Raw genomic sequence first — 25,002 nt, forward strand, 5'->3', positions numbered from 1 at the left:
AACTAACTGTCTCTTTCTTGTGCTGTATGTTCTTGAGAAAAGTCGTTTATCTCCATGACTTCAGTTTCCTCATCTGTAAAATGGGAAAAGCACTAGTACTGACCTCATGAGGTTGTTGTGTTACAACCTATGGAGACTCAGAACAGTGCTTGGGCTTGGCATGTGACAAGCACTCAACGGATATTTGCTGTTGTTGTCATTGTTCAACAGTATGGAAGGCAGGATTCTGGGCACCATGCAGGTGACATAGACGAATGCGTCACCATCATAGCTTGTGCCCTGGAGGAGATCACTAGAAGACATACTAGTCACCGAAATGCAAGGCAGTATATGGTGTGGTCTTCGACAAACAAACAAAAATCTAACCGTGGTGATTCTTTGCTAACATGACTCCTGCTGCCTCTGCTCCAAGCCTTGGATTTCAGGTCTGGCAGCCTCTGCTCATCGGGTTTGTTCTTCAACTTTCTACTTAGAGCAGCGGGGGGTTGCTCTTTTTCCAGGGAATATTTCTGGCCCTGCCTTGGCAAGATTACCTCCTCGCTGTGAGTTAGCCGGGTCCTCTGTTGGTTCCTGTTTTCCAGCCTGAGATTCCTGGTTTTCCCACCAGCACCTCCACACTGGTTCTAATCTCAAAGTCACTGCTGGTTCTTGGGTTCACGTGGCACCATTTTTTCTTCCAAAGCCCAGACTTGGACTCTACCAGCTGCTTAGCCTGATAGTCAAGGCTGTATTCCTCATGAAATTTTATAAATGTTTATTCAAGATGAAACTACTTTCAACCATTTCTGATAGAAGCCACAAATATATACACTAGAAACAATAATTCATTCAGCTGGATAACACAGGATGAATCAAAATCCTTATAAACAACAATAACGACAGAAAAAACATTTATCTTTTTGATATGTGGAGTCATATCTTTTCATGGTCCTAAAATTATCTTTCTTTTCGCCGTAGGCCCTAATGTTCTAGAGATTCATAAGTGGTAATTAATGCTTCAAATATGTAATTGAGATGCCTCATATCATAGCAGAACTCTAACATCAATTTATTCACAAAATCTCTACTAGTTAATTAAGTAATCTGTTTTTTCATGAGACATTTAATTTGTGGCTTTGTATGAAATTTCACATAACACACTAAAAATTGTCAAAAATCTGTAATAACTACTGCTTAATTTTGTGGTCCATTAAACAATAATGTGAGTATAGAAATGTGTTAAAGTTAGAAAATTCAATAGTTTCTCTGTAAGGCAGTGTGTTCTATTAGAGTTCCATTTTTTCCTTCCCAGATATTTATCATATATATTGCAGAGACAATAAAATGTTTCATTTGCACAGGGATATTTTTAAATAATGAGAAGAATGAATGCTAGAAAATGAGAGAGAGTGTTGTCAGAGACAGTTACGTGCATTACCCAAAACCCAACCTACAACCCTGCACCCCTGCACTTTAATAACAGCTGTTGTAGTTCACTGAAAATTATCAGAATCTAGGCCCTCTGGCTTTAATATTCTTCTTCAAATACAAACCCCTTACGAAATAAAACCTATTGCCATGTATGGCTAAATTTTAGTGTTTTCTTTTTTCTTTTTAAGTGCATGTAAGGTCCAGACTTACAGTAAATGGATAGCATGATTTTCTGACTTGGATAATTCATTTAATCATTACTTCAGCACTCATCAATTAAGCAAATATTATGTGTCAGATGCTAGGTTAGGTGCCAAGGTATCAAAGATCCCAGTGGTTTAGGATCTGACAATTCTCATGTGATATTCAGTGTATTTAAGGAGCTACTATAAGCAGCAGCAGTTTCATTAACGACAATAGGCTTTCTAATCAATATTTATTAAACACTTTAACAATCCACAATTGCTTGTAATACAGATTTTTTAGGAGCCTGTGGTCAAAAACAAAAATAAATATGAATATATATCATATCTACATCAGTTACAGTCAAAGGAAGAAATCCCACAAAACTGTTATCATCATCATAGAGACAGTAATGGATTTATTGGAAGTAATTTCTATCTAATATTTAATTATTTTGTACTATAATTTATCTAGGGCACATTGTATGATTTTCCATTATTATTATAGACCCTGATTAGAAAAAACACCTAGCTATGCTATTAAATGAAATGACATGGACATGTACCCATGGTTTTCAGAAGAAGCCCCTATGAAGCTTCAAATGATAATTTTAGATGCACGTTTTATATGTAAAAAGAAGAAGGGTGAAAATAATGACTTCAACATTAAAGGACTTATAAATACCCAGAATGCAATGGAGAGAGGAAAAGTTACATACACTTTCAGACAAATTTACAGTTTTTAGTATCGCATCTTTTCCTGTAGAAAAGGAGAATAATAACTGGTGATCTCTGGAACATGTTATCATTTGATGATATTTCAGAACTTATTAAAGCAAAAAAGCAAACAAGAACCAAAAAAGAAAGCTATCGTAAGAATAATTTTATCTCACACTCTGTAATGTACGTACACACAAGCTTTATACCTTCTTCTGATGCTTTTCCAAATGACTCGTGCCTCCTAAACTTCTAGAAAGTCTGACAGTGTAATTATTGGAAAGGTTGCACTGTGTAGTGACTGAGAGCATGGCCTGTGGAGTGGATGGCCCACCTGTGCCACGGAAGGCTGTGTAGTCTTGGGCAAGTTACTTAACTTCTCTTTACCTCCATTTTCCAGTCAGTAAATTGGGCTAATCGTAAAATGCATGTCAGAGAGTAATTGTGAGGATTTCTGAGAACATCATGTTCAGTTCACTGTGTGGCACCTGGGAAGCACTCAGCAGATATTCACTGTTACAGGGTTAGACTCCAAAGCTGAAATTTCCTTTTAAAATCAAGCCAGATCACACTAGAGGAAGAAATGGCTAATAAATACATGAAAAAATGGTTCACTTCACTAATAATCCAGAAATTCATATTAATATGAGAACTTTTTTCAAATTAGATGAGTGTTTTTGTTTATTGATAACAACCATTGTTAGTAATGATGTGGGCTGTGGGCACCTTCACAATGTTGGGGTACAAACCATTTTGAAAGGCAGTTTGCCCTGTCTTCCCAACAAAATTTTAAATGTGAATACTTTTTCTTCCTGAGAAAGACTTGCCCTGAGCTAACATCTGTTGCCAATATTCTTCTTTTTGCTTGAGGAAGATTCGCCCTGAGCTAACATCCATTGCCAGTATTCCTCTATTTTATATGTGGGTTGCCACCACAACACGGCCACTGACAAGTGGTGTAGGTCTGAACCCAGCCTGCCAGAGTGGAGTGTGCCAAACTTAACCACCAGGCCACAGGGCCAGACCCAAATGTGGATACTCTTTGACCCACCAATTTTACTTTTAAGAATTTATCTTCTGTAAATACTCTCAAATATGCAAATATATATGTGTGCGTGTTTGTTCACAAACACACGTGTCTCTCTTTATTACTTATTTTATAAATAGGGGAATGCTTCTGACATGAAACAGTGCCCATGCCAAATGAGAAACGCAGCCTAATAATTTATATGTATTGTACAATTTCACTTTTATGAGAAAAGTATGTTTCTTTGTGTGTGTTCACAAGGGAAAAGTGTAGATGTTTGAAGACACATAAAAGTTAAAAGGATGCACATGGAGTTAAAATTTGTTTACTCCAGAGAGTGGAATCGGGGTTAAGGGATAGGGGAGTACTTGGTACACTTCCATGGTTTTTGAATTTTACTACAAAACTATTATTACTTTGAAATTTAAAATCACCTTTTTTTACAGGAAAAAAAAAAAATGCCTAAGCCAAGAAATCACTGGTCAGAGAATTCCAGCCCCAAAGCAGTAATCTTTGGACCTAGAGAAAAAAAGGAATCCCAAATATAGTTACATCTCCTTATTTTGAGAATCTTGAAACCATGGTTTGAGCGAACTCCTGGAGTCGCTAAGTTCAGTTGCTGAGTTGCATTGGGGGAAAGTCTTCACTTCCAGAGAGCAGGCGCATATGCCTCCTTCCCATTGGAAAGGACTACTGGTGCCTCCTAGGACACTGCCAGAAACCCTAAGTCTTTGTTCACTGGCAAATACATGGAACATAAAAGAAATGGGGGGCCTTACAGAGGAAATCAAGCTCTCAGCCCAGAAGTGGTAATATTCTGGAAGGCCACCTCTAGCCCATAAAGGCATGGTCATTGCAGTTTAAGAAACAAGCCCCTTCTGAGAGATACAGCCTGCAAATCACAGTCCATAGCCACGATGTGCATCGTCTTCTCTTTTTGTTCAGAAAATGTTCCTAAACTTTTCCACGCACTTCGTTAGATCTCAGTTAATATTTGGAGAATTGAAATAAGTTTCAGAGAAACTATGTTCTGTAAGAGAGATCACTGAATATGACATGCAGAAAATTGTGTCCTCAGGATCTAGTGACACAAAGACAGAGAAGATGGAAGTGTTTAGATGGATATATATTGACCATCATGAAAACTGTTTTAATGGCTCGTAACGTTTTAAAATACTTCCGACAATAATTTTTTAAATAATCTGAAAACAAAAGTTCTGTGTGAACACTGGTACAAATCTATTGATGCCTAATTTCTTCTTTTTTAATGTGAACATCTTGTTTGTCTTCACAGAGTTACTGGAGGTGAGCTGTTTGAAGACATAGTGGCGAGAGAATATTACAGTGAAGCCGATGCCAGGTAAGTGACTTGCCGTGGGCAAGATACAGGACTCAGCTTTCCAGTGACACTTGTTCAATATATCTCTTTACAAATGAATCATGATGCTTAGTATTTATGAGAATCTCAGAATACCCTCTTGGACCTCTTCTCATGAGGAATTCCTCTTAATTGATCCTCTTAAGGATTTCCAAGATGATTTTTTTGGAAAAGAAAAAAAATCTATGTATCTGGTCTCTTTGAAACAAAAAGTCCATGAATCTGGTCTAAAGTCTATTTTTATCTAGCATCTATAATTAGAGCTCGTATTTTATTTATTTTTTTTAAAAAAAGCCTAACTGGAATGAGTTCTGCTAAAGAAATATGTTTTTTAGCCAAGTTAAGAGATCAAAGATTGAGACCTCTAGCTCTCGATCCTGGGCTGAGCAGTACGGTAGCCCCTAGTCACAGATGGCTATTTTAATTTCAATTTTAATTAATTAAAATTAAATAAAATAAAAGGTATAGTTCCCCAGTTGCACCAGCCACATTCCAAGTGCGTAATAACCGCATGTGGGCAGTGGCTACTGATTGGACGTAGCAGATATGGAGCTACTCCATCTTCACAGATAGCTCCACTGAAGGGCCCACGTCTGTCTAATCAGAGACCATAGAAAGAAACAGACTACAAAAGCCCCAGTGGTCTCTAAAGCATTAGTTGTCAACTCTTTGGAAATTTCATTATAACCCTGGGAACTCTCACTTTAAAAATATTTATTTACATATTTCAGAGGGTTCAAGAGGATTTCCCAATCTTGTTAATTGGCAAAATCTTTACAGAAGTTAAAAATGGCTGACATTTTCTCTAGTTTGAAACTTCCTAGGCTACACATAGGCAATGGTTTTGGAGTGATGTAACAGTAATCTACGTGCTAAGATATGACTTAGACTGTTTAGTGTTAACTCCTCTCAGCATTCCATATATTCTGTAGTTGATGCTTATTTTGAAGAACCTAGCCGTGAGTGATTGGCTCATTATTAGCGATGTAAATGAAATGTTATGAAAATTCAGTTACCCGTCTCCCGCCCCCGCTCGCTAATGCTGTCAGAGCTTCCCAAGGCTTGCTCCCCTGTGGCCCGGCCCTCAGCAGAGGCAGCTGATCAGAGGTTCCCCATCCCTCCAAATGCACATTGCATCCACAGGCTCACTTCCAAATTTCTAATTAATCTTCTTGGTTTAATACCGTCGTTTATGACATTCTGTGAATCTTATCTGTACATGACTGCATTCTAATTTTTTAATGGAATTTTTACTGCCAAAGTCAAATAGAAAGTTCTGTGTCACTTACACTATTAGTAAATCATGACTTGCTCAGTTTATCCCAAATCCTCACATTAGGCCTCTGAAAAGGGGTTTCAGAGCAGTCTTCTGGGAAGCAGCTATTTGCCCACTTGCCAAGAGAGACTTACAGTTTTAATCAAAGTAGTGAACATGTTAGGGAATATCATTTATTTTGTTTTTTTAAAGTTAAGTAAACAGGTTATTATTATGTTTGAAAAAATATTGGTTGAAATTAGAATAGAGACTGTTTTCACAATGGAAGAGCCCTGCAGATAACAGAGTGGACCTGATGGGTTGGGTCATTTTATGCACGTGCTTCTGTGAAGTCTTGGAATTCACTATGGGTTATTTTTTAGGATAGGTCCCACACAAAATCAAGGAGAAAGAAACATTCTCTTCCCAACTACAAGAATAAAGAGCATATTCCGCAAATAATTTGCAAAAGTCTGTTTTCTTACTAGTCCTCAAGAAGTTAAGAATTGAATCCCTTCTCACTAGAAACAAACTGATGTTCATTGAATATGAACTATCATTTACGTCTTTATTTTCTAGGCCCAATAACTTCTGTGGTTTGAGAAGAGAAGGTGAAATTCCTAAAAAGGAGTATAAAGTGAACATTATTGAAGAAGGAAAAAAGAGTCACATGACTTAAAAAATAATTGTCAACACTCAAATAAGCTATATAGTCAATAACAACCAATGTAAGGCTTTTAGTGCACTCTTAATTGAGTTAGAGGTAGAAAATCAGTCATAATCAATTTTTTGACATTTACATTGTAATAAATCAGATGGTGATTATTTTTTTAATCTAAGAATTTACTTTGGAGTAATATTTTGTGCATGAAATGGTTGAAAATGTCCTCATAAAAATGTTTACCTAATCCTTAAATGGATGAACGTAATTCTCTACATACCTGCTCTCGAACCACACAGTGAACGTGCACAGAATTCATCCGTGTGATGTGTTCCACATTACTGTCATGTCAGGGGGCAGCTCTCGGGACCTATAGGTGCCAGCAATGATTTCCCCCCTCTAATATGATTAGCAGTCTACGTGACGTCAGTAAGCCTCTACTAAGAAAAGTCTAAATGGTGCATTTTGACATAGTAATAAGCAAAAGTTTTCCTTCACTGAGGTGTATGGAAATGTATTTAACAATTGCTGGTGCCTCAGGGGGTTTTAAATTTTTATTTATTTTTTTTAGAAGTACCTAGGCCTGCCCTAGAGTATATACTGTACTAAAGAAGGGTTTATTTCATGTCATGGGCTCACTGTAAATTCTCCGTGTGTTGTTGGAGACCTGCAATAGTTCTCCTCTTCATATATTATGCGAGAAGCACCATTGCTAAGTCAAAATGATAAATGTGTCCTTCCGTTTTTTTAACCCGTTTCACCTGCCACTTCATCTGTGTTTACCCTCTTGTTTCAACACCTATGTTTAATTGTGACCTCAGATTTTAAACAGTTTAGATGTGTATGAGAAATGTCCATGAATTTTATATCTTTGACGAATTTTCCCAGAACATTATGGGAATTACTTATAAATTTCTCTGCCTGCATATGGAAATTTTGACTTCTGTATAAAAGTGATTTAATTTGTACACTTGCAATGAAAAACACAGCTCAAATTGTTTTGTCTGAACATGTCACAAATTCTATGTTGGATGTCATTTTTTGTTAGAACCAGAATTAGCTTTATTCAGCATTATTTAATTCCAATGGAAAGCTAAAGAAATGTTGTGAAAAAATATAATTTTTGTTTGTTTGTTTGTTTCGTTTGAACTTTCATTTTATTTTGTATTCAATGTGACTATGTGCCTTTAAAATGTTCTCCCTTCCATTCTGCCCTTGTATCTTTACAGTCATTGTATACAGCAGATTCTAGAAAGTGTAAATCATTGTCACCTAAATGGCATAGTTCACAGGGACCTGAAGGTCAGTATATGGAGTCCATAAATCTGAATCAAAGGAGTTTTTTTTGTTATTTTTTTCTGGGGAAAGGGCAGAGGGTGGGTATTTAAAATGGTTCCCTTGCCTTTCCCAATTTTTCCCTAAAATGACTAAATGACGAAATGGTAATGCATGACGCCTCTTTCAGTTTGCTCATCTACAGGCTAAATATACATCATAGCAAAAAGAGAAGGATGGTATTAAGAACACAACCTGTTAGGTTTCCAAGCAGGAACCCACCAGCGGCGGTTTGGGGGCAGGCTTTCCTGAAACGTCCAGCATTTGCCTGGAGATGAAGTCGGCCTGTGATGTATGTCCGCCTGTAGATCTAAACACCACTTCTGTTCTGAGACCGTGGGTTGCTGCAGCAGAACAACTGGCTACACATTGCTCCACTTGAGTCTGATGAACCCTCAGGCAAGAGATAATAATTGCCAGCTAAATTAAAGCACAAGAAGTTAATGATTTATCAAAAATTCATTACGTATCCTAATTTAAGCTTAATGGCACCTTGATTGCTACCGTGACAGCTTTGGAATGATATGAGATAAGTGGGAGAGCAGAGGGAAACAGCTTTTGTGTGTAGGGTGGAGGCGGAGCACAACTATAGAGATTATATTTGTGTTCCAGTTCATTTCCTGTAAGAATTTATAACCAGGAAATGAGCTCCTGCATTAAGTGAAATATTTTTAAGATGGATTTTTCTAGAACAAGTGGATCACATTTGGCTCACATCTGGCAAGATCCTGATTGTTCTGAGGTAGTAGTCACTCTGCTTGAGCAATATGTTTACGTTACTGAAGGTGGTAAAATACGACCCCAGTTGTCTGTTGGTTTTGCACTTTAACCCAGTCTCTCTGAGGGTATACAGACAGTGAGTGTAAGCTTGGAACTAACACACGCCCCCTGGTGTTTGCATGCAGTCATTGCATTCAGCAGATCCTGGAGGCTGTGCTACACTGCCATCAGATGGGCGTAGTCCATCGGGACCTGAAGGTGAGTAATGTCGTTGGAGATCAACCACCACACAGTTCCTAATGACTGTTCAGCTGCAGTTATGCCTGTAAAGGCAAGAATATGAGCAATACAGTTGTGTGGACTCATTCCAACACATTACAGAAACACTTTCCCTCTCCACAGTCTCACTTACTTCATCTCTTCTCTGATACACGCTTCAGACGTATAAATCCCATTTCATCCAGAGAGAAATAATTTCCTGACATTTACAATAAATAGGTTGCTACATTTCCTTCCTCCTAAGAGTGGATATAGTATCTAATGTGACTTTGAGTAGGACTGATGGTCTCGTCTTCAATCTAAACTTGTTCTGTGGACATTAATCAAATGTACTATTTTGTAGTCATGCCATATATACCTAATATTATATAAAGGGTTATCAAAATTATAAAGTGAATAGAGATAAGGTTATTAAGTAAATTTTAGGCCCAAATGATTGGGTGCTGAGAACCCCATTTTGGGTTCTGAAATCTCTTTCCCTTAACATCAGTCCCAGGAATTCTGAGGGCATTGAGGCCTCCTGGTTCTTTATTTATTTATATGCCTAGGGGCCAAGATACTAGGGCCTTTTAAAACAGATGGAATAAAAGTAAAATAAATTTTATTATCAAATAATATTTATGTTGCATATATTACATAATAAAAGCATACTTGCTAATGCTTTTAAGACTTCGCTGAGCTCCTGATACCATTGAGGATGAGAAATGTTTAGATCATTTAGAAATTAGTTCAGAAGGAGACTACTCTTTTACTAATTTTTTGTTCCCTTCTCTCAGCATTCTGGTTTTACTTATGGAATTTCAGAGAAATACTGAAGGCTTAGAAATTTAAATGGAAGAAACTGCCCGGTGGACAGAATGGCAAATGTGAGCACCACATAGTTGTGATTCTTTGAAGCCTCAGTCTTTTCCAGAGATCAGTACGGTCATGCGTCGCTTAACGACGAGGATATGCTCTGAGAAATGTGTCATTAGGCGATTTTGTCATTGTGTGAACATCATAGAGTGTACTTACACAAATCTAGCCTGCTGCACACCTAGGCCACAAGGTACGAATCTTACGGGACCACCATTGTATGTGCGGTCCGTTGTTGACCAGAACCTCATTGTGCAACACACGACTGTGTCGAGGTGGCAAAGGGTAAGTCAGAATGTCCTGAACTGCGTGCGTTTGGTGGGAGGACCTAGGCTGGTTTCTCACTCGCAGACTCTCTAGTTATAATAAATTGTAAATCTATCGTTTCCTTTCCTTTAGTATATTCTAGAAGAGTCTATATCTACAGATCCACAGGGAGTTGCGTGAAGATGTGATTTCTAAGCAAAACACTGCCTTAATTTTTGGGAATCTTCCTTTGATTTCAGTTTGAGTCTGAGAGCTTTAAATGTCAGAAGCAAAGATGTGGTTAATGGTGTGTTCTTTGGGAGAGCCAAGACGGGACTGTGTACATCCGCTAACACTTACTAAAGTTACCCATCAGGATAAAGGAAAACCAATATGTTCCTTTGAAAATTCCTGTCTTTGGTGATCACCTCATTCCTTACTAGCCGTGTACAGACAGAGCCCCTTTAGTTACTTCCCACAGCTCTCAGTATCAGTTTCCTTTTTAGGTGAACATATACAGACATGCACATTATTTGTGCTGTTTTGTCGGATACTCTATTTAATAAATTTATCATTAGAAACATTCAACTCCTTTTTATATACTTAAAAATGTGCTCTAAAAGCCAAGAGTGAAAAATCTGAATTCTCTTCCATGCCTTCTAAAATGTATTTTGTGCACTTACAACATTGGACTTCTATACATGTCCAAAGTCAGCTGAGCCCTTCAAAGACTGCAACTTTAATCAGGGCTGGCAATGGGCCTAGGGTATAGGTTGTGAAGAAAAATATATTTTCTGACATAAGAGCTAAAGTCACTAGTTAAAAACGCAGGCAGGTGATTTCTAAGGAGACTTACTGCCATAGAAACAGGCTGCGGCGTCACCCATGAGATTCCTTTCAAGGGGAAAAGTGTTTGCTTCCCGTTCTTCCTCTGCTTTTGAGAGAGGACGGAGACGGGCTTTTGATGGAGCTGGTTATGATGTCTGGAATGCTGTCTTAGTTTCTGCCACGTTGCCGACTTGGATAGACTTCAGTCGAGTCTGGTTCTCAGTGCTTGTGTCAGTAGGTCATTTCATAAACATACTTAGAGATCTAAAACTTGTGCAATGGAGGGAATTTATGCACACTTTGAGTGTGTTAAATCCCTGACTTTGTTTTCTGTCTTTTATATCCACCATTCATAGTCTATCTGATAAATAGACTACTTGTGATAGCATATTTACTAGTATATTAAAGTAAAAAAGTTCAACTGCTGAAATTTCTCATTACGAGACTTTAAACAAAATGTTGCCCTTACTGTTATCAGTCCATATATCTTTGTTTCCGTATCATAATTCGTATGTTCATTCATGTACAGTACAGATGGTTGATGCGCAGTTTAATTTCTCCATATCAGTGAGATAAAAAAAACATGGAAGTGTTATGTTTATCATCCTTATCACAGGCACCTATGAGCATATGAGGCCTGTAAAATTTGTTTGTAAGCCCCTCCTAGAATAATAGCTGTTTAACATCTTGTATTACTCTACAGTACCCAACATAGGACCTTATACCTAGTAAATAGTTGGAACATATTCCTTCAATTTAGGAATGAACGAAGTTCAACCAAAAGCACACTTGTAATATTAAAGGCAACGGTGAATAAAATAGATTGTGTGTTAATTAATATTGAATAAAATAAATATATCTGCAGCATAATGATCACCATTTCAATATTTGAATAAGCTCTACTCCTTGGGTTTCATTAGACAGTGGAATCTACCAAGTGGAAAATTATCAGGACCTAGAGACAAGGCTGAGGGACAGCAGGCATTTGGAGGATGTCCCAGAAATAAACAACAGGAGCAGGTTCAGGGTGGTGGGATATTAGCATCAAGAAAGCACATCAGTCAGCACCAGGCAGTATCCAGTGGATGCAGGGACCACAACCTTTTGTCTAAGTTGTGCCCAGTGTCAGGCCAACTGATGTAGATCCAAGTAGTATTAGGGAGATCTAGCAGTGGTGACGTAATTACTACAGTTCGGGAATATGGCTCTAGTCTTTGGGAGGATTTGGATCAAGGCAGGACCTTAATAATAGAAATGGCAGTAGCTGCCATTTGTCAAGCAGTCACCATATAGCCTGCACTGTGTTATCATCTGAATCTTTGTGACAACTTGATGAGGAAGGCACTATGAGCATCCCCATGTGGCATAAGGGGAGATGTAGCAACCGTGAGTGAAAGAACTTATTCAAGGTCGCTCGGTCCGTAAGATGGGATTTGCACCCAAGCAGTTTGGTTCCAGGGTCTACGTGCTTAGTCACTACCACCTCTCAATTCAGTTAGTTGAATGAATTGAAAAGGCTTTATAGAGACCAACGAATAGGTCAAAACAATGATGAGAAAATAATTTTGCCATCAACATTAAGAATTATTTGCGAAGGTGCTCCTAAATTTAGTGAATCGTAAGATTAAAATAATCCTGCCTATGCATTTTTCAGAGCTATACAAATCTGTATCATTAGGAATACAAGAATAAGGTATATTTAAGATGCAATGTGGAGTAGGGGGCAACATGATTTGGCAGTACACTGGTATATAAAGTAAAAATTTCCTATTTAGGAATTAGTAAGGTGGCATTGGCCACAGCCTTTGGAAAACGAGACATAGAGAAGAATGAAATGCATTTGCCACATTTAATTGAGGCCACATTGAGACAATCAGTTTGGAGTGCTTAAAAATAGATTATTTTTTTACAGGGTGAAATAGTATAACTCAGGGTGGGATATTTGTGAACTAGAGATTGAAAAGTCAGGTATAAAAAGAGAAGAACAAGCATTCATCAAACGTTTCTTGAGCACCTACTGAAAGCACTGTCTTAGCTGCGGGCATATATTGCAGAGCAAAACAAGAGCAGACCTGTGTACATGAAACCTACAGGCCACCGAGTCAAAGATTATTTAAAATATGTGGAAAATGTGTTGGTGCTGTTCCTGCCGGAAAGAAAGAAGCACATCACACAAGTACTGCATCCAGAAGAATCAGAGGACAAAAGGAGGTTGCAGTCACAACTTTTGATGTCATTAGAAATAAAGGAATATCAGGTCAGATATGTTCTGTAATTTCAGAGCATGGAGATTGCAATTTCTATAGATAAGTTGACAGAAGTCGATAGAGACAGTTACATAGCCGTGAATTTTCAAAGAACTGTATTTCACATAAATTGGTAAGATTTCTTTAGTTTAGAGTATGTCAGAAATGGTTACTGAAGGACTTCATGAAAGCAAATTACCTACCACTCAATCTTGTAACAACAGATCAGCACCTGTGAATTGCCTCAGCCGAGAATGCTCCTTTCTTATTAGCCTGCCTCCTGAAAAACAATGCTGTTTCAGGGAAAAATCATTAAATGGGTGGAGGGATATAAGACAGAGAGAGAGAGATTTTAATGACAATAATAATTTTGGAGATTTGGGGAAATTTTAAAGTCTGTTTCATGGGAATAAAATTAAATTGATGACCAGAAAATAAAGGAATTAGTTTTCTGGGGGGAATATGACATGCTTTCAGTAAATCCTTGTTAACGAGGGGTAGTAGATATATCAAATTGTGAATTCTTCATTTGAGTAATTATAAAATCACAGTTACTCCGCTTTTCTCAGAACCATGTTTAGATAAAAGTTTAAAGAACTTGCCGTTTGTGTATAATGTACGTCTAGGTATTTTAGGAATAAATTCTGTAGGTGATGAATTCCGTAGTCCACGTAGTCAGTTGAGTGCCTGGTGTGTGTCAGGTACGGAGAAGGAATAGGTCATTCGCACAGTCCTGCTGTGGTTACAGTCCACTTCTTTCAGTCAGCCTGATAGTGTGTGCTGATAATGCAGAAGTCAGTCAAGAAACAGGAATGGAATACAGAGTGATTCTGATGGACTTGCTCATGTACACATGGTGATGGAAATAGTACTTCGTAAGCACAGACTTACAGCACATGTATCAGATGAAACCTCCCCATGCTGAGTACATAAATTCAGGTATCCATTCCGTCTAAAAACAAAAGCTAAACTCACTTGTACCCTGTGCACAAAATAACTCCTACCGTATGCATGAATGAGCTTGATATTGAAGCTTTTTGATTCATGCAAAACTTTTCAGTTTATTTCTAGTAGCTTTGTTCACACCTTCTTTGGCAAAGAAAAAGTGACTGAAAACACACCAAAGCAGAGAATAGTTAACTTCATGTTGAAAGGTTCAGACTCTCTGATAGAGGAAAGAAATCTAAAGAGACAGTTTTACTTCTTAAAAGCTAATATCAAAGGGAATGTAAGAATCGAATAATATAGAATAGTAAAATAGTAACTTGCTGTTTTTATAATATTCATAAAGAAAAAAGCATAAAAAAAGTAAAACACGTGATTTCACTACACATATATATTCCTCATGTTTGTGTTTTATTGCCTAGTTATCACGTATGTGCACAGATACATCTGTGATATGACTGATGCTGAAGATGATCATCACCTTTGCCGACTCAGTTCCTTAATAGAGATCACACTAATTTAGGAATCCTCAGGATGTGTTCATGAGATTTGTGAGAATTTTGTAAGTTTTCCCTTTGTTTTATTTGGATATGGGTAGTAAATATTTTTGAGTAGTTCAAACTCTTCTACAGATAGCTACCTTTTGAAAATGACCCATTTTTATACCATCGAGGGGTTTCCTGAGTATCACATCTTTAAAAGAAGGAATCAGGAAATCTGGCTGCAAGTCCTTGCTTCATCTCTTTAGACCTCCCTCCCTCATTTAGAAACCAAAAAGTTTGAGTTATTTCATCTCCCAAGTCTCTTCCAGTCCCTAAAGTGATGCCAGCAACTTGCCTAGGTCCTTTGAGATATTTGAACAGTTTCGAGAAAATCTCAAATCGCAATGAAAGAAGTTAGCATTGTATCTATATGGAAGTACAGAACAAAACTTCAAACAGTTGCTGCTCATTACAGCTGATATGCTATAAATGGTTGTTGACACTAAGACCAGATGTCATGGAAAATCCTGCATCATTAGGAAGCTATGGGGTGGGGAAGGAACCTATGTGTGAGAATGTCAGTAGAATCTATTTAAAAACCAACCTAAAAAGTGATTGCGTTCTAAGAATTTAGAGAGAATCTCAGTATGTAAAGATTAACATAATAGGTTGCATTTATTTTAGGAATACAGAAATTCCTCAAGTTATGAATATTCATTACAAATATTTAATGTCTGCACATTGAAATGGCCACCTGCACAGGAGTGTCATAGTTCTTCACTAATGTGTATATATTGTCCCTTCCAGAGGATAGCGGTCCTAAAATCCAGTGGGATTTTATTATTCCATACATGCTATTGTGAGATAGAATTTATACTTATAATGTTCATTTGAGAGATGAAGGAACTAATTAATTAGCTTCCAGAGTCTATGGGTTGCCCATGTCCACATAGTTAATAACAGTCAGCCCCAGGACGTAAGCCCAGATCTTCACCCTCTTTCTAGATCACCGTGTTGCCCATTTCTTTCGTAGTGCTAGGCCCCTGTGGTCAACCATAGCTGCACTGGAAGGACTGTGTTTCTCATCTCACCTTTCTCATTTGCTTTGAAGAAAATCAAAATAGTGTGATAGTAGCAGATAAGAGTGGAGATCCTTTTTTAAGGAAGTGCCACTGATTAGCTGAGAGATCCTACTATTTATATGACCACAAATTATCTTCCTTCCTATAGGCATTCAGAATTTGAACTAATCTACTTGCCAATGAACTTTTGTAGTACAATGTATTTTTAAGTTGGAGGCTATATGGATGTTAGAACATGATAACAGGATTATTCAAACTGATATATTCCAAAGAGTTGTATGTGATATTTTTAATACTTCATTGAAGCTGACCATTAGAAGCAATCTCGTGATGAAATTTTATAAAGTGAATGAACCTTTAGTAAAGTCAATAATCATCCTAATTTTTCTGTTTGCATTCCATAATTCTGTATTTTAGGCTTGCCTAAAAGATATACATAAGCATGAAACCATTTCAGTGCTATTAACTTTTATATTTATACAGTAACCTTGGAATAGCCCTGCCTTTTCCTGAACATAACTGCAGCTGAACAGTCTTCATGGGTAAAAGGTGAAACACTGGTCCACACGGACTTTTTATTTTCCTGGATGACTCACAAGGCCCCCCAGAGAAGTCTTCTAGATCATTTCTAGGTGTGAATATTTGCCCTACTCATTCAGAGGCCATGCATGATTAAGCTCTAAGGCATTCCATTTCTTCTGAATTGGCAGATACTTGGGGTTTTAGGGCAAAATGCACACAGCACTGCCCAGAAGCTTTTCAATTTAGTGATAAGAATAAAAGCACATTAAATTTTTTGTTTGTTCGCTGATGACACTGGTATTTGCTCAACAAACCTTCAATACCACTTGATTTAAAAAGACTTAAAGTGATTGTGATTTCCAAAGTGATTGGAACTCTTTTCTTGAATGAGTCTGTGGTTGACAAATCAGGACAGATGTGTATTAGCAGAGATCTCTGACGTCTCAGTGCTTTCGAAAATGAAGGTTACAAAGAAATAAACTGTTGCTTACAGTTTGATGTAGTTTTTCCAAGTTATTTATTCCATAAACTAATAGCTGAAAATTACTTCTTGATTATATTAGAAAATGCATGAATGTAGTAGACCTGAAATTTTAGTTCTGAAAATAGAAGGTCAAATAATAATGTAACATGGTTAGATACTGTAGTATATTGCTAGACAAATTACAGCTCCAAGTAATTTCGAATGTTAGGTTTTACTAAAAGTTATTTCAGCATGGAAATCTTTCATATTCTTGAGACATCTTCAGCCCAAATCCAAATTAAATTATCATGTATTTAGTGCTGAGGTCATTCGAAACCCTATCAGCCCTAAAACATTACAAAGCTTTCCTTACAATTACCAATTGTCCTAATAGTGACGAATCTGATGGCAGTGAGCAGCAATAGCCTGAAGAAGTCTGGTATTTGATGAAAACTTACTTGCCTACACTCTTATTTCCTGTAGACTTAACCTAATTTCTTCCAAGTTCTGGTTATGAGTCTTTGCTAATTTGCATGGCTGGCTTAATTAATCAATGAAATATTGGTTTAGGCTGTGTTTATACAAGGTCAAAACAACCAACAGACTCGACTGATTCAGAAAGAAAAAAAAGTAGCAAATTTCATGAAAAAATATGAAATTCATTGTTTGTCGGTATATAACCAAAACCAATTTGATTGAGTTTTTAAAATTTTCAGGTAGTTGTTTTGGCACTTGTGGAGTCCATTATTTCCCAACTTTTTTCAGTCTGAGACACACCTCTAAATTTGCTGGCCTTGTCCCAGGGTAAAAAGATGTTGAACCACTCTCTCATGTATATACACCAACCCTGCCATGTGTTCATCCAGATATTTGGGGGTGAAGAGACTTCTCTGTGTGTGTTAAGCAGCCTCCTTTTCCTGACCATCTTCTTCTTTCATGTCTTAGAATCTACACAGGTGGTCCGGGGAAATTCAAGACTTTGCCATGGTGCTTGTTTTCAAAGTGCCAATGTGTCTCAAAGCTCTGGTTGGGAAACGGTGGTATAGACACAGCCTTATTCCAAGACTGAGTTATCAGTCCTTGAGTGATGATAAATACCCAAGAAAATAAAAATGTATCTTTCTTATAGTATTCCAAGATGTGAAAATAAATATATAAGTAATGCTTTGAATCACACTTTGAAGACATGTAAATTATGTTTTAAAAAACTGGCTTATAAATAAAAAAAAAGCTAACTATAACATTTGGCAAATAGTAGTACAGTCTTTCTGCCTTTAAGAATAAACAGATTCTTAAAGACAGCAATTTTAATACGTAATTCAGAATAAGACTCCAAAATTTGTACAGAAATTGTTTGGAAACATTGAAGAATCAAAATCACTACATTTGGGTCCAAACTCTTGAAGTCAGCTAGGATTTAATTTGCACCATTTCATTTGCCAAATGTCTGCAGATTGGTCCAACTCTTGTTATCTTTTTGCCAAGTTTCCTTCTGCTGAAAATGTCTATGCTCTGTTAAGCTTCTAAGTCAATGTCCATGGCCAAGTCTGGAACTCAGGTGGCCCTTGGAAACATGTGAGCAGGTCAAGACAGGTGCTTCCATTCATGTGATCTCTCCCCAAGTGTTTTCTCTCTTCTGTCCAGTAACTTTCTAGTACATTTATGCATTTGTCTGAAACCTGCACACATGATCATTTTTAATCATTTTCTAACCATGTTTTCCCTGGGATTTAGGAATGACAGTCTCCAGGAGAGAGAACAGTGCATGACTTTTTTTTTCCCCCAATCTTATAAAGTGTTGTTAGCTTTGAATAGTCACTTAAAATAGGTTCTCACTTCAGTCTCTTTTTTTTCTTTCTAAATAAAGCCTGAGAATTTGCTTTTAGCTAGCAAATCCAAGGGAGCAGCTGTGAAACTGGCCGACTTTGGCTTAGCCATAGAAGTTCAAGGCGACCAACAGGCGTGGTTTGGTGAGTAGGGCCTCTCTCTCCTTTCTACTGCTCTCATTCTTCTGGCTCCAGGCGTATCCCACTTTCTAACCAAAATAAAACGGAAATGTTCATGCTGTTACCAATTTGACTCATTTTAAGATATTGGACCTTTATAAGCACTTGATTTTACTGCCATTAAAGGGCATATAATCTAGAAATATTTTAAGAGAAAATATCAATAGGGGAGCAATAACACATAGACTTTTTTTCTTAAAGGATGCGTGAGACAGTGGATCCTGTACTAAGAATTAATAGGAGGGTTGCAATATTCAAAGCGTACTTTTTATTTAAGAAAAAATTGATTGTTCACATACAGCTTCACTTGATGTCAAAGACTGCTATGTAAATAGTAGATACTCAGGAAGTACAGAATATTTCACATATTTTGTGATTAACACATTATAAATTTAAGAAATATTATAAAGTATATTACAATATGCTATGTATAACTGTACATACACATCTACAGTCATGCACCACATAATGATGTTTTGGTCAATGATGGACCGCATGTACGACAGTGCTCCCATAAGAGTAGTACCGTTTAGCCTAGGTGTGTAGTAGGCTATACCATCTAGGGCGTAAGTACATTCTATGATGTTTGCCTAATGACAAAATCACCTGATAACATTTCTCAGAATGTATCCTCGTTGTTAAGCGACGCGTGACTGTATGTATATATGTGTGTGTTTCATCTTATCTTCTGTTTCTTCAAACTGCCAATTTCCTCTCTAAAATTTTGATAATTTTGAAATTTCTTTACAATTAAAGAAGAAATAAACTCTAAGTAAATTTGAATTAAGAGTATTTCTAACAAGGCTTATGGATTATTTCAATATTTAGCCTGTTAAATAATTTTACCCACTGATTTTCTTAGGCCTCTCTTCCTGCCGTTTCCCAGTATTAACCCATTTTTCGTGAAATGTCCTAAAATATAACCTCTCCCAAAGCCTTTGTCTTACCTCTTTTCTGACTTTCAATGTATCACGGTTAGATAATTTTTTTAAATTATAATTTAATTATAACTCAATCTCTTCTAATTGCTTTTCCTCTGAACAACAACAACAAACGGAAAGAGAATGCAGACACTCCTTCTTTTGTTTTATATGTGAACACTACTCTGTGTCCCTAAGCATACACATCTGCTCAGATGTACACAGAGCTCCCGGGACCCACATGTCTCTGACCCGCCCCAGCTGCTTAGTGGTGGATGGCACAGCAGCCTTGCCCTGTCTCCTTTGCCAGCAGCCTCATTTAGGACCTCATTTTCTGCTGCCTGTCCTGTTCCAGTAGGACGTGGCTGTTATCCCTGTCTGCAGTCCCTCCTAAGTTGGGTGCCACCTTTTAAAGTCTCCTTACCCGCCAGATGAGTTTAATACCTCCAGACTTGGCATTTGGTTTGTCCTATTTTGACACAGGAATAAGTTTGTTTCTCTTCACTGCAAACTAAGAAGGTAGGACCTAGTTCTGTAAATTTGAGATTCAAGGACATCTTTGTATCCCACGTAAGAATATGGTTGACACAGGTAAAGAATATACAGTAACAGGAGTTGGGGTCCAGCAGGAGGTAGCAGGGCTCTCACAGAGATGGGCGGAGGAAATTGCTGGAGGTACAATCATTAAATAGGAAGTCTTGCCCCTTGAGATGCTGACAGCTCCGTATTATCAACTCCTTCCCATGCAGTGTGGGAGCGTCTTAACAGAGGCCTGCGTCGGGGGATCAGGAGCACAGAGAAGAAAGCTTCAGTGATGGGAGTAATGCCTCTGCCTCCCTAATGAGTGAATGACAGTTGGCTCCCTGGCCTGCAAGGAGATAAAGGCATTCGGGACAGAGGAGTCAGCATATGCAAACTCTCAGAGGCATGAAACTGTTTTCCCATTGCAAGAATAACAAGAAGTTTGGTGTAGCTAAAGTATAAAGTATCCTGGGATGAGTGGTAGTTAATAAGGTAGGAAAGGATTTTATGTCCTTTTGAAGGCTTTGGCTTTTATCTTAGAAGTTTCAGGGATCTGGTGAAAAATTTTAAGTAGAGAGGAACATAATTAGGTTTATGTTACATAATGATGATTTTGGTAGCAATGTGGAGGATGGCTTAAGGATAGTTACCCTGAAGGCAATGAACTGGTTAGACTAATGCAGTAGTTAAAATTATGCATGAAGGCAGCTTGAACTAAGGGATGTGTGCGAGCAGGCGGGTTCCCGATAACGTGCAGAGCAGACAGGGACTCTGAACTCTAAGGGAATCTGCCCAGAGGAAATCAAAGCGCCAAAGGTTGAGATCAAAGACAGGACTCTAGTCCTGTCCAGAGCAAGGCAGGACCCCACTTCATAAGTCGTAGGATATGAGATGGGACATCAAAATAGGGACTTCGGCTCAGGAGTATAATTGCCAGAGCTGAGTCCGAGATGATGTTTGGGTATCAGCAATCATCAGAAGCTTTATTATCTGAGCTGAGGCTCAAAATTAGCATCTGGGTAACTTAGCTTGATTCTCCCAAGTGTTGGAGGCAAGCTCCTTAAAATTTCTCTGTTTTGAGCTCTGTGTTTTATCTCCTCTGCTAGATCACAAGCTGTTTGAGGGGCAGGACTGTGTGTGGTGGAAAGAATTCTACTTTTTGAGTTAGAATACCCAAGCTCCTGTCCTGGCTCTGACTCTTAACAGCCATGTGACATTGGGAAGTCCCTTTCACTCAGTGAGGTCAGCATAGTGTTTGTGAGTGGAGATAGGAAGCACTCCTTTGCAGGGTTGTTATGAGACTAAATGAAGTCGTCCACGAGGCCCTGCCTGGGCTGTGGAAGCTGTCCAGTCAGTCTTCAGAACCATCTCAGTATGAAACACAAGGTCACAGTTCCTTGTGTACACTGTGAAAGCTGTCAAGTGAACCAGTGAGTGGAAGACTGAGTATTGGGTTAGTGGAAGCAACAGCATCCAAAAAAAAGCACACAAATTTTCGAATTGTGATAATGCATTTCTGAAAGCAAGCTGGTCCCAGAGAAGCGATGACAGGGAGTAAAATTCCCATTTCTTCTTCAGTACAGTGTTATCAACAACACAGTTCTTGCTAAGGTACCTATTACAATAATGACTTTTAAGAGGTGCACTTTAAATTCTAAGAAAATTCAGCATTTCAAAAGTGTAGAAAAACGTAGTTTCTAAGCTTAAGAGAATGCACAGTTTCATTTTTTTTCTTTAGCTTATTTTTTAGTTTGTTTTTTGTTTAGCTTATTCTGCTCAAGTCCAAGTGAATCCTCATGGTAACCTAACTGAGGAAAAAGGGGGCATGTGGTGAAGTGCGTTTCTTGTGGCGGTCCTGCCAGATATTAGGTTTCAGGAGTAAAGGTGTGTTTTAGTATGAATGACTTGTGATATTTATTTATTATTATCTGCCATCATGGTCTCATGTATTTGACTTGTTAATTTCATCTTTTAAAATGTAATGTCAGTGGTGCAGGGTAGCCTTTTTATCTTCATAAGAAAAGAGCAGAACTCTTTCTTCATTATGTGTACTGCCAGACATTCAGGATTTTGCATAACTTTATTTTAGTAAATATGAGGTCTATTACAAATAAGAAAAATAAAACTGTACAAGGCGTTATTGAAGCTGTTTATTGTGTTTGATTTTAATTCTCATTTTCAAGTCCAAATGTTTGTTTTTCCCATGTTCACTTCTTCTGTCTTCATAGCCCTGATCTATTTGAATACTAACCCCGAATGCTTGAAGGAACACCCCATGTCACTACACTTGTTAAATGGCTAGGAAATTTACCAAACAGAAGTATCCAAATATGGCTTGTTTCTCCTGTGGGACTAGAAATGCTATTTGCAACACATTTCTAGTTTTTTGTTGCTGATAGAAAAAAAGGATAACTATCACAATTTTGCTTGATAGAAGAATTATTTTGCTTTGTTGCTATTATGTCTCTTTTTTAAAAAAATATTAAGGGTTTTTTTAATGGCAGTATATTGCAATGGATACATTTCCAACAGTAAGTAATTCTGTTTTCTCTTTGTTGATCTGTTCTGATACTCCTTTTGGTTTTTCAGAGTGAGAAACATATGCTCTCTCTAAAGAAGGCAGGCTCTCATTAATTTCCCTGTTCTAGTTTATCATGATGTATGGTGAATTTGATCCCCTGCTCAAGAAGGCCGTATCTGTTTTACCCTCAGTGTTTGTGTTCGTGAGAACACATAGTACAGTACACAGTTTCTTCACGTTCGTGCATTTAGATGTATGCTTCAGTATCTTAGGAGTGAGGACCCCTCTGCTCCAGTGAGAGCTGTACTCCGTAAGAATGAATGTGATGTGGTTCTCTTAGTATTTTGGTCTCCGGAAGAGGTTTGTAATACTTTACATTTAAAATTATCTTTTCTTTTCTTACATAGTGACTTACTTCCCTATCTTTTCTACCTACATGAAATATCATTAACATTTTCTGCTCTAGGCCATGTATTCTGCGACGTTATTTAAGACATACATTAAAGTTTACTAATTCTAGATAGAAGGGTACAAATTGTATGTAAAAGGGTGGTTGAAATTCCAAGAAGGGACCACTGAGAACAGAACTGTAGTTAGCTAAGGAGATCTCTAAGATGAAAATAATTTAGAGCCACCCTGTTAGAGAAAAGATTAAAAAAATTGAAGGTTCAAGGAACAGAAAAAGTAACATTAAAGATGAGAGTGAGAAGTCCATTTTCAAGAGATCCTAAAGAGATTAATTAGTAAAGTGCTCAGAAGCAGAAAGAAATTATCTTGAGTGAATGAAGGGGAACCAGATGATAAAGGATCTTAAAGTGCCCGCTAGGACCTTGGTCTTTAATTTTGACTTTGGCATGGATTTCTCATTGAATTCCCCTTGTCTGTGTCTCAACTTGAGAGGAGCTGGAAGGGGTGGTTGGAATGAGTGGGAGCAGGCAGGTATGGCATACCAGGAGCACCGGGAAGCTCTTTAAAGCTATTGTGCCTATCCCTGCCTTGGAATTAGCTGACTCCACATGGCTCCTTCAGGTAATCCTCAGACTTTAGGCAGTGGAACCACCATTGTTACTCAGTAATTATTTAATATTACCAAGCAAACGTTTCCCCCCAGTAAAGTTTTTGGTAGATGTGGATCCACTATGGGCCACAGAAAGCTAGTACAACATACAGGTCTTTGCTTGGAGTCCCGTCTCATTGTCCTCCCCACCTTCCTCCAAAACAAGGGAAAGGAGAAGTAATGAAAGGAGAGAAGGGGAAGCAGGTGAAATCCAAAATCCTTTCCCTCATTTTCTAATGTAATTTTGTTCAGAGAAGTAACCATGCTACCATATGTACGCTTGTTTTTATGCCTCTTAGCAGATTGTTTGTGTTTAATAAATATAAAGTTGTCATGAAGATGGGGGGAGCTCCTTTCTTGGGCACTTGGTGCCCCAGTAAATATATAATGTGCTTCATCAGTGATTTGTGGTCAGAGGAATTCCAGATTAATTGTCCTTTTAAAGAAATTTTTCCAATTTTTATGTGTGCCTTTAAAGAAAACTTCCAAATGAGAATAGTTATTTTTGGTATTTTTTTTTAAGTATTTTTACTTGAAAACTATTATTTTCAGAAATAAGCAGAAATATTTTACTCTAGATTCTAGCTATAAATTGATTGCTTTTTAAGTGTACCTTACTAGACTCTGCAGTGATTTATATAGTAGGAAGCTTTCTTTTACCGTCCAGTTTCTCTTACCATCTCTCTCTCTCAAGTTCAAAGTCTAGTTGATACTTGTTCAATAGCGATTCATCTGAATATTCCTGAGTCTTCTCTTTAGTTTCCACTTATAAGTACACACTGATTATTTATTAGTACACAGCAAGCTCTTTGATATATTTTGGGCTTATTTCTTATCCTAGTGAGTTCTAGTTACTCTCAGCCCCATTCCCCAACTCCCATAGACTACCTCACTTACAAAAATATTTACTGAAAATTTGATTTAAATTTGTCCTTAGGATCTATGTTTTGGGTTCTTCTATTTTATAAGTAAATGCTTCTCATAGTAAAGTTGTGTACATATCATGATAACTATCGTTTTTTGCAAGGTTCTAACCCTATCCTCCATTTTCTCCTTATTTCTTTTCAGGTGTAGGGGAGGAGAGACTTTTCCTCCTTGCTCTTAGGTCTGTGCCTGGGGCCTGCAAGTTGAACTGACAAAAGACAGATTAACAGGAGAAAAGCATATAAGTTTTGTTTGATGTTAACATTTTAGTTTTCACATGCACACGGAGGTGTTCCTAGAAAAGAAGTGAAGACCTATAGAAAGACTAGACCCGGAGGCTTATATCCCATTTTAACAGAGTGATAAATTGTGGAGCTACGACAAGACAAAGGAAGAAGGGGATTGGGCTGGCGTTAAAT

General features: G+C 37.6%; 1 protein-coding gene across 50 annotated transcripts in view; it reads left to right on the plus strand.

The window, feature by feature from the left end:
* The window catches only part of CAMK2D (calcium/calmodulin dependent protein kinase II delta), a 292,611-nt gene that overhangs the window by 201,406 nt on the left and 66,203 nt on the right, over window positions 1-25,002 (plus strand). For 29 of the 50 annotated variants that reach the window (XM_070259745.1, XM_023636665.2, XM_014737897.3 and 26 more), the window contains exons 5-7: window positions 4,631-4,696; window positions 7,860-7,932; window positions 18,501-18,603. In XM_070259745.1, the coding sequence (XP_070115846.1) occupies window positions 4,631-4,696; window positions 7,860-7,932; window positions 18,501-18,603 (242 nt within the window). Of the gene's footprint in view, window positions 1-4,630; window positions 4,697-7,859; window positions 7,933-8,870; window positions 8,944-18,500; window positions 18,604-25,002 lie in introns of all 50 variants that reach the window. The other 21 variants (XM_014737894.3, XM_070259725.1, XM_070259728.1 and 18 more) reach the window with 1 other exon arrangement.

Source organism: Equus caballus, chromosome 2, assembly GCF_041296265.1.
Source record: "Equus caballus isolate H_3958 breed thoroughbred chromosome 2, TB-T2T, whole genome shotgun sequence".
Lineage (NCBI taxonomy): Eukaryota > Metazoa > Chordata > Mammalia > Perissodactyla > Equidae > Equus > Equus caballus.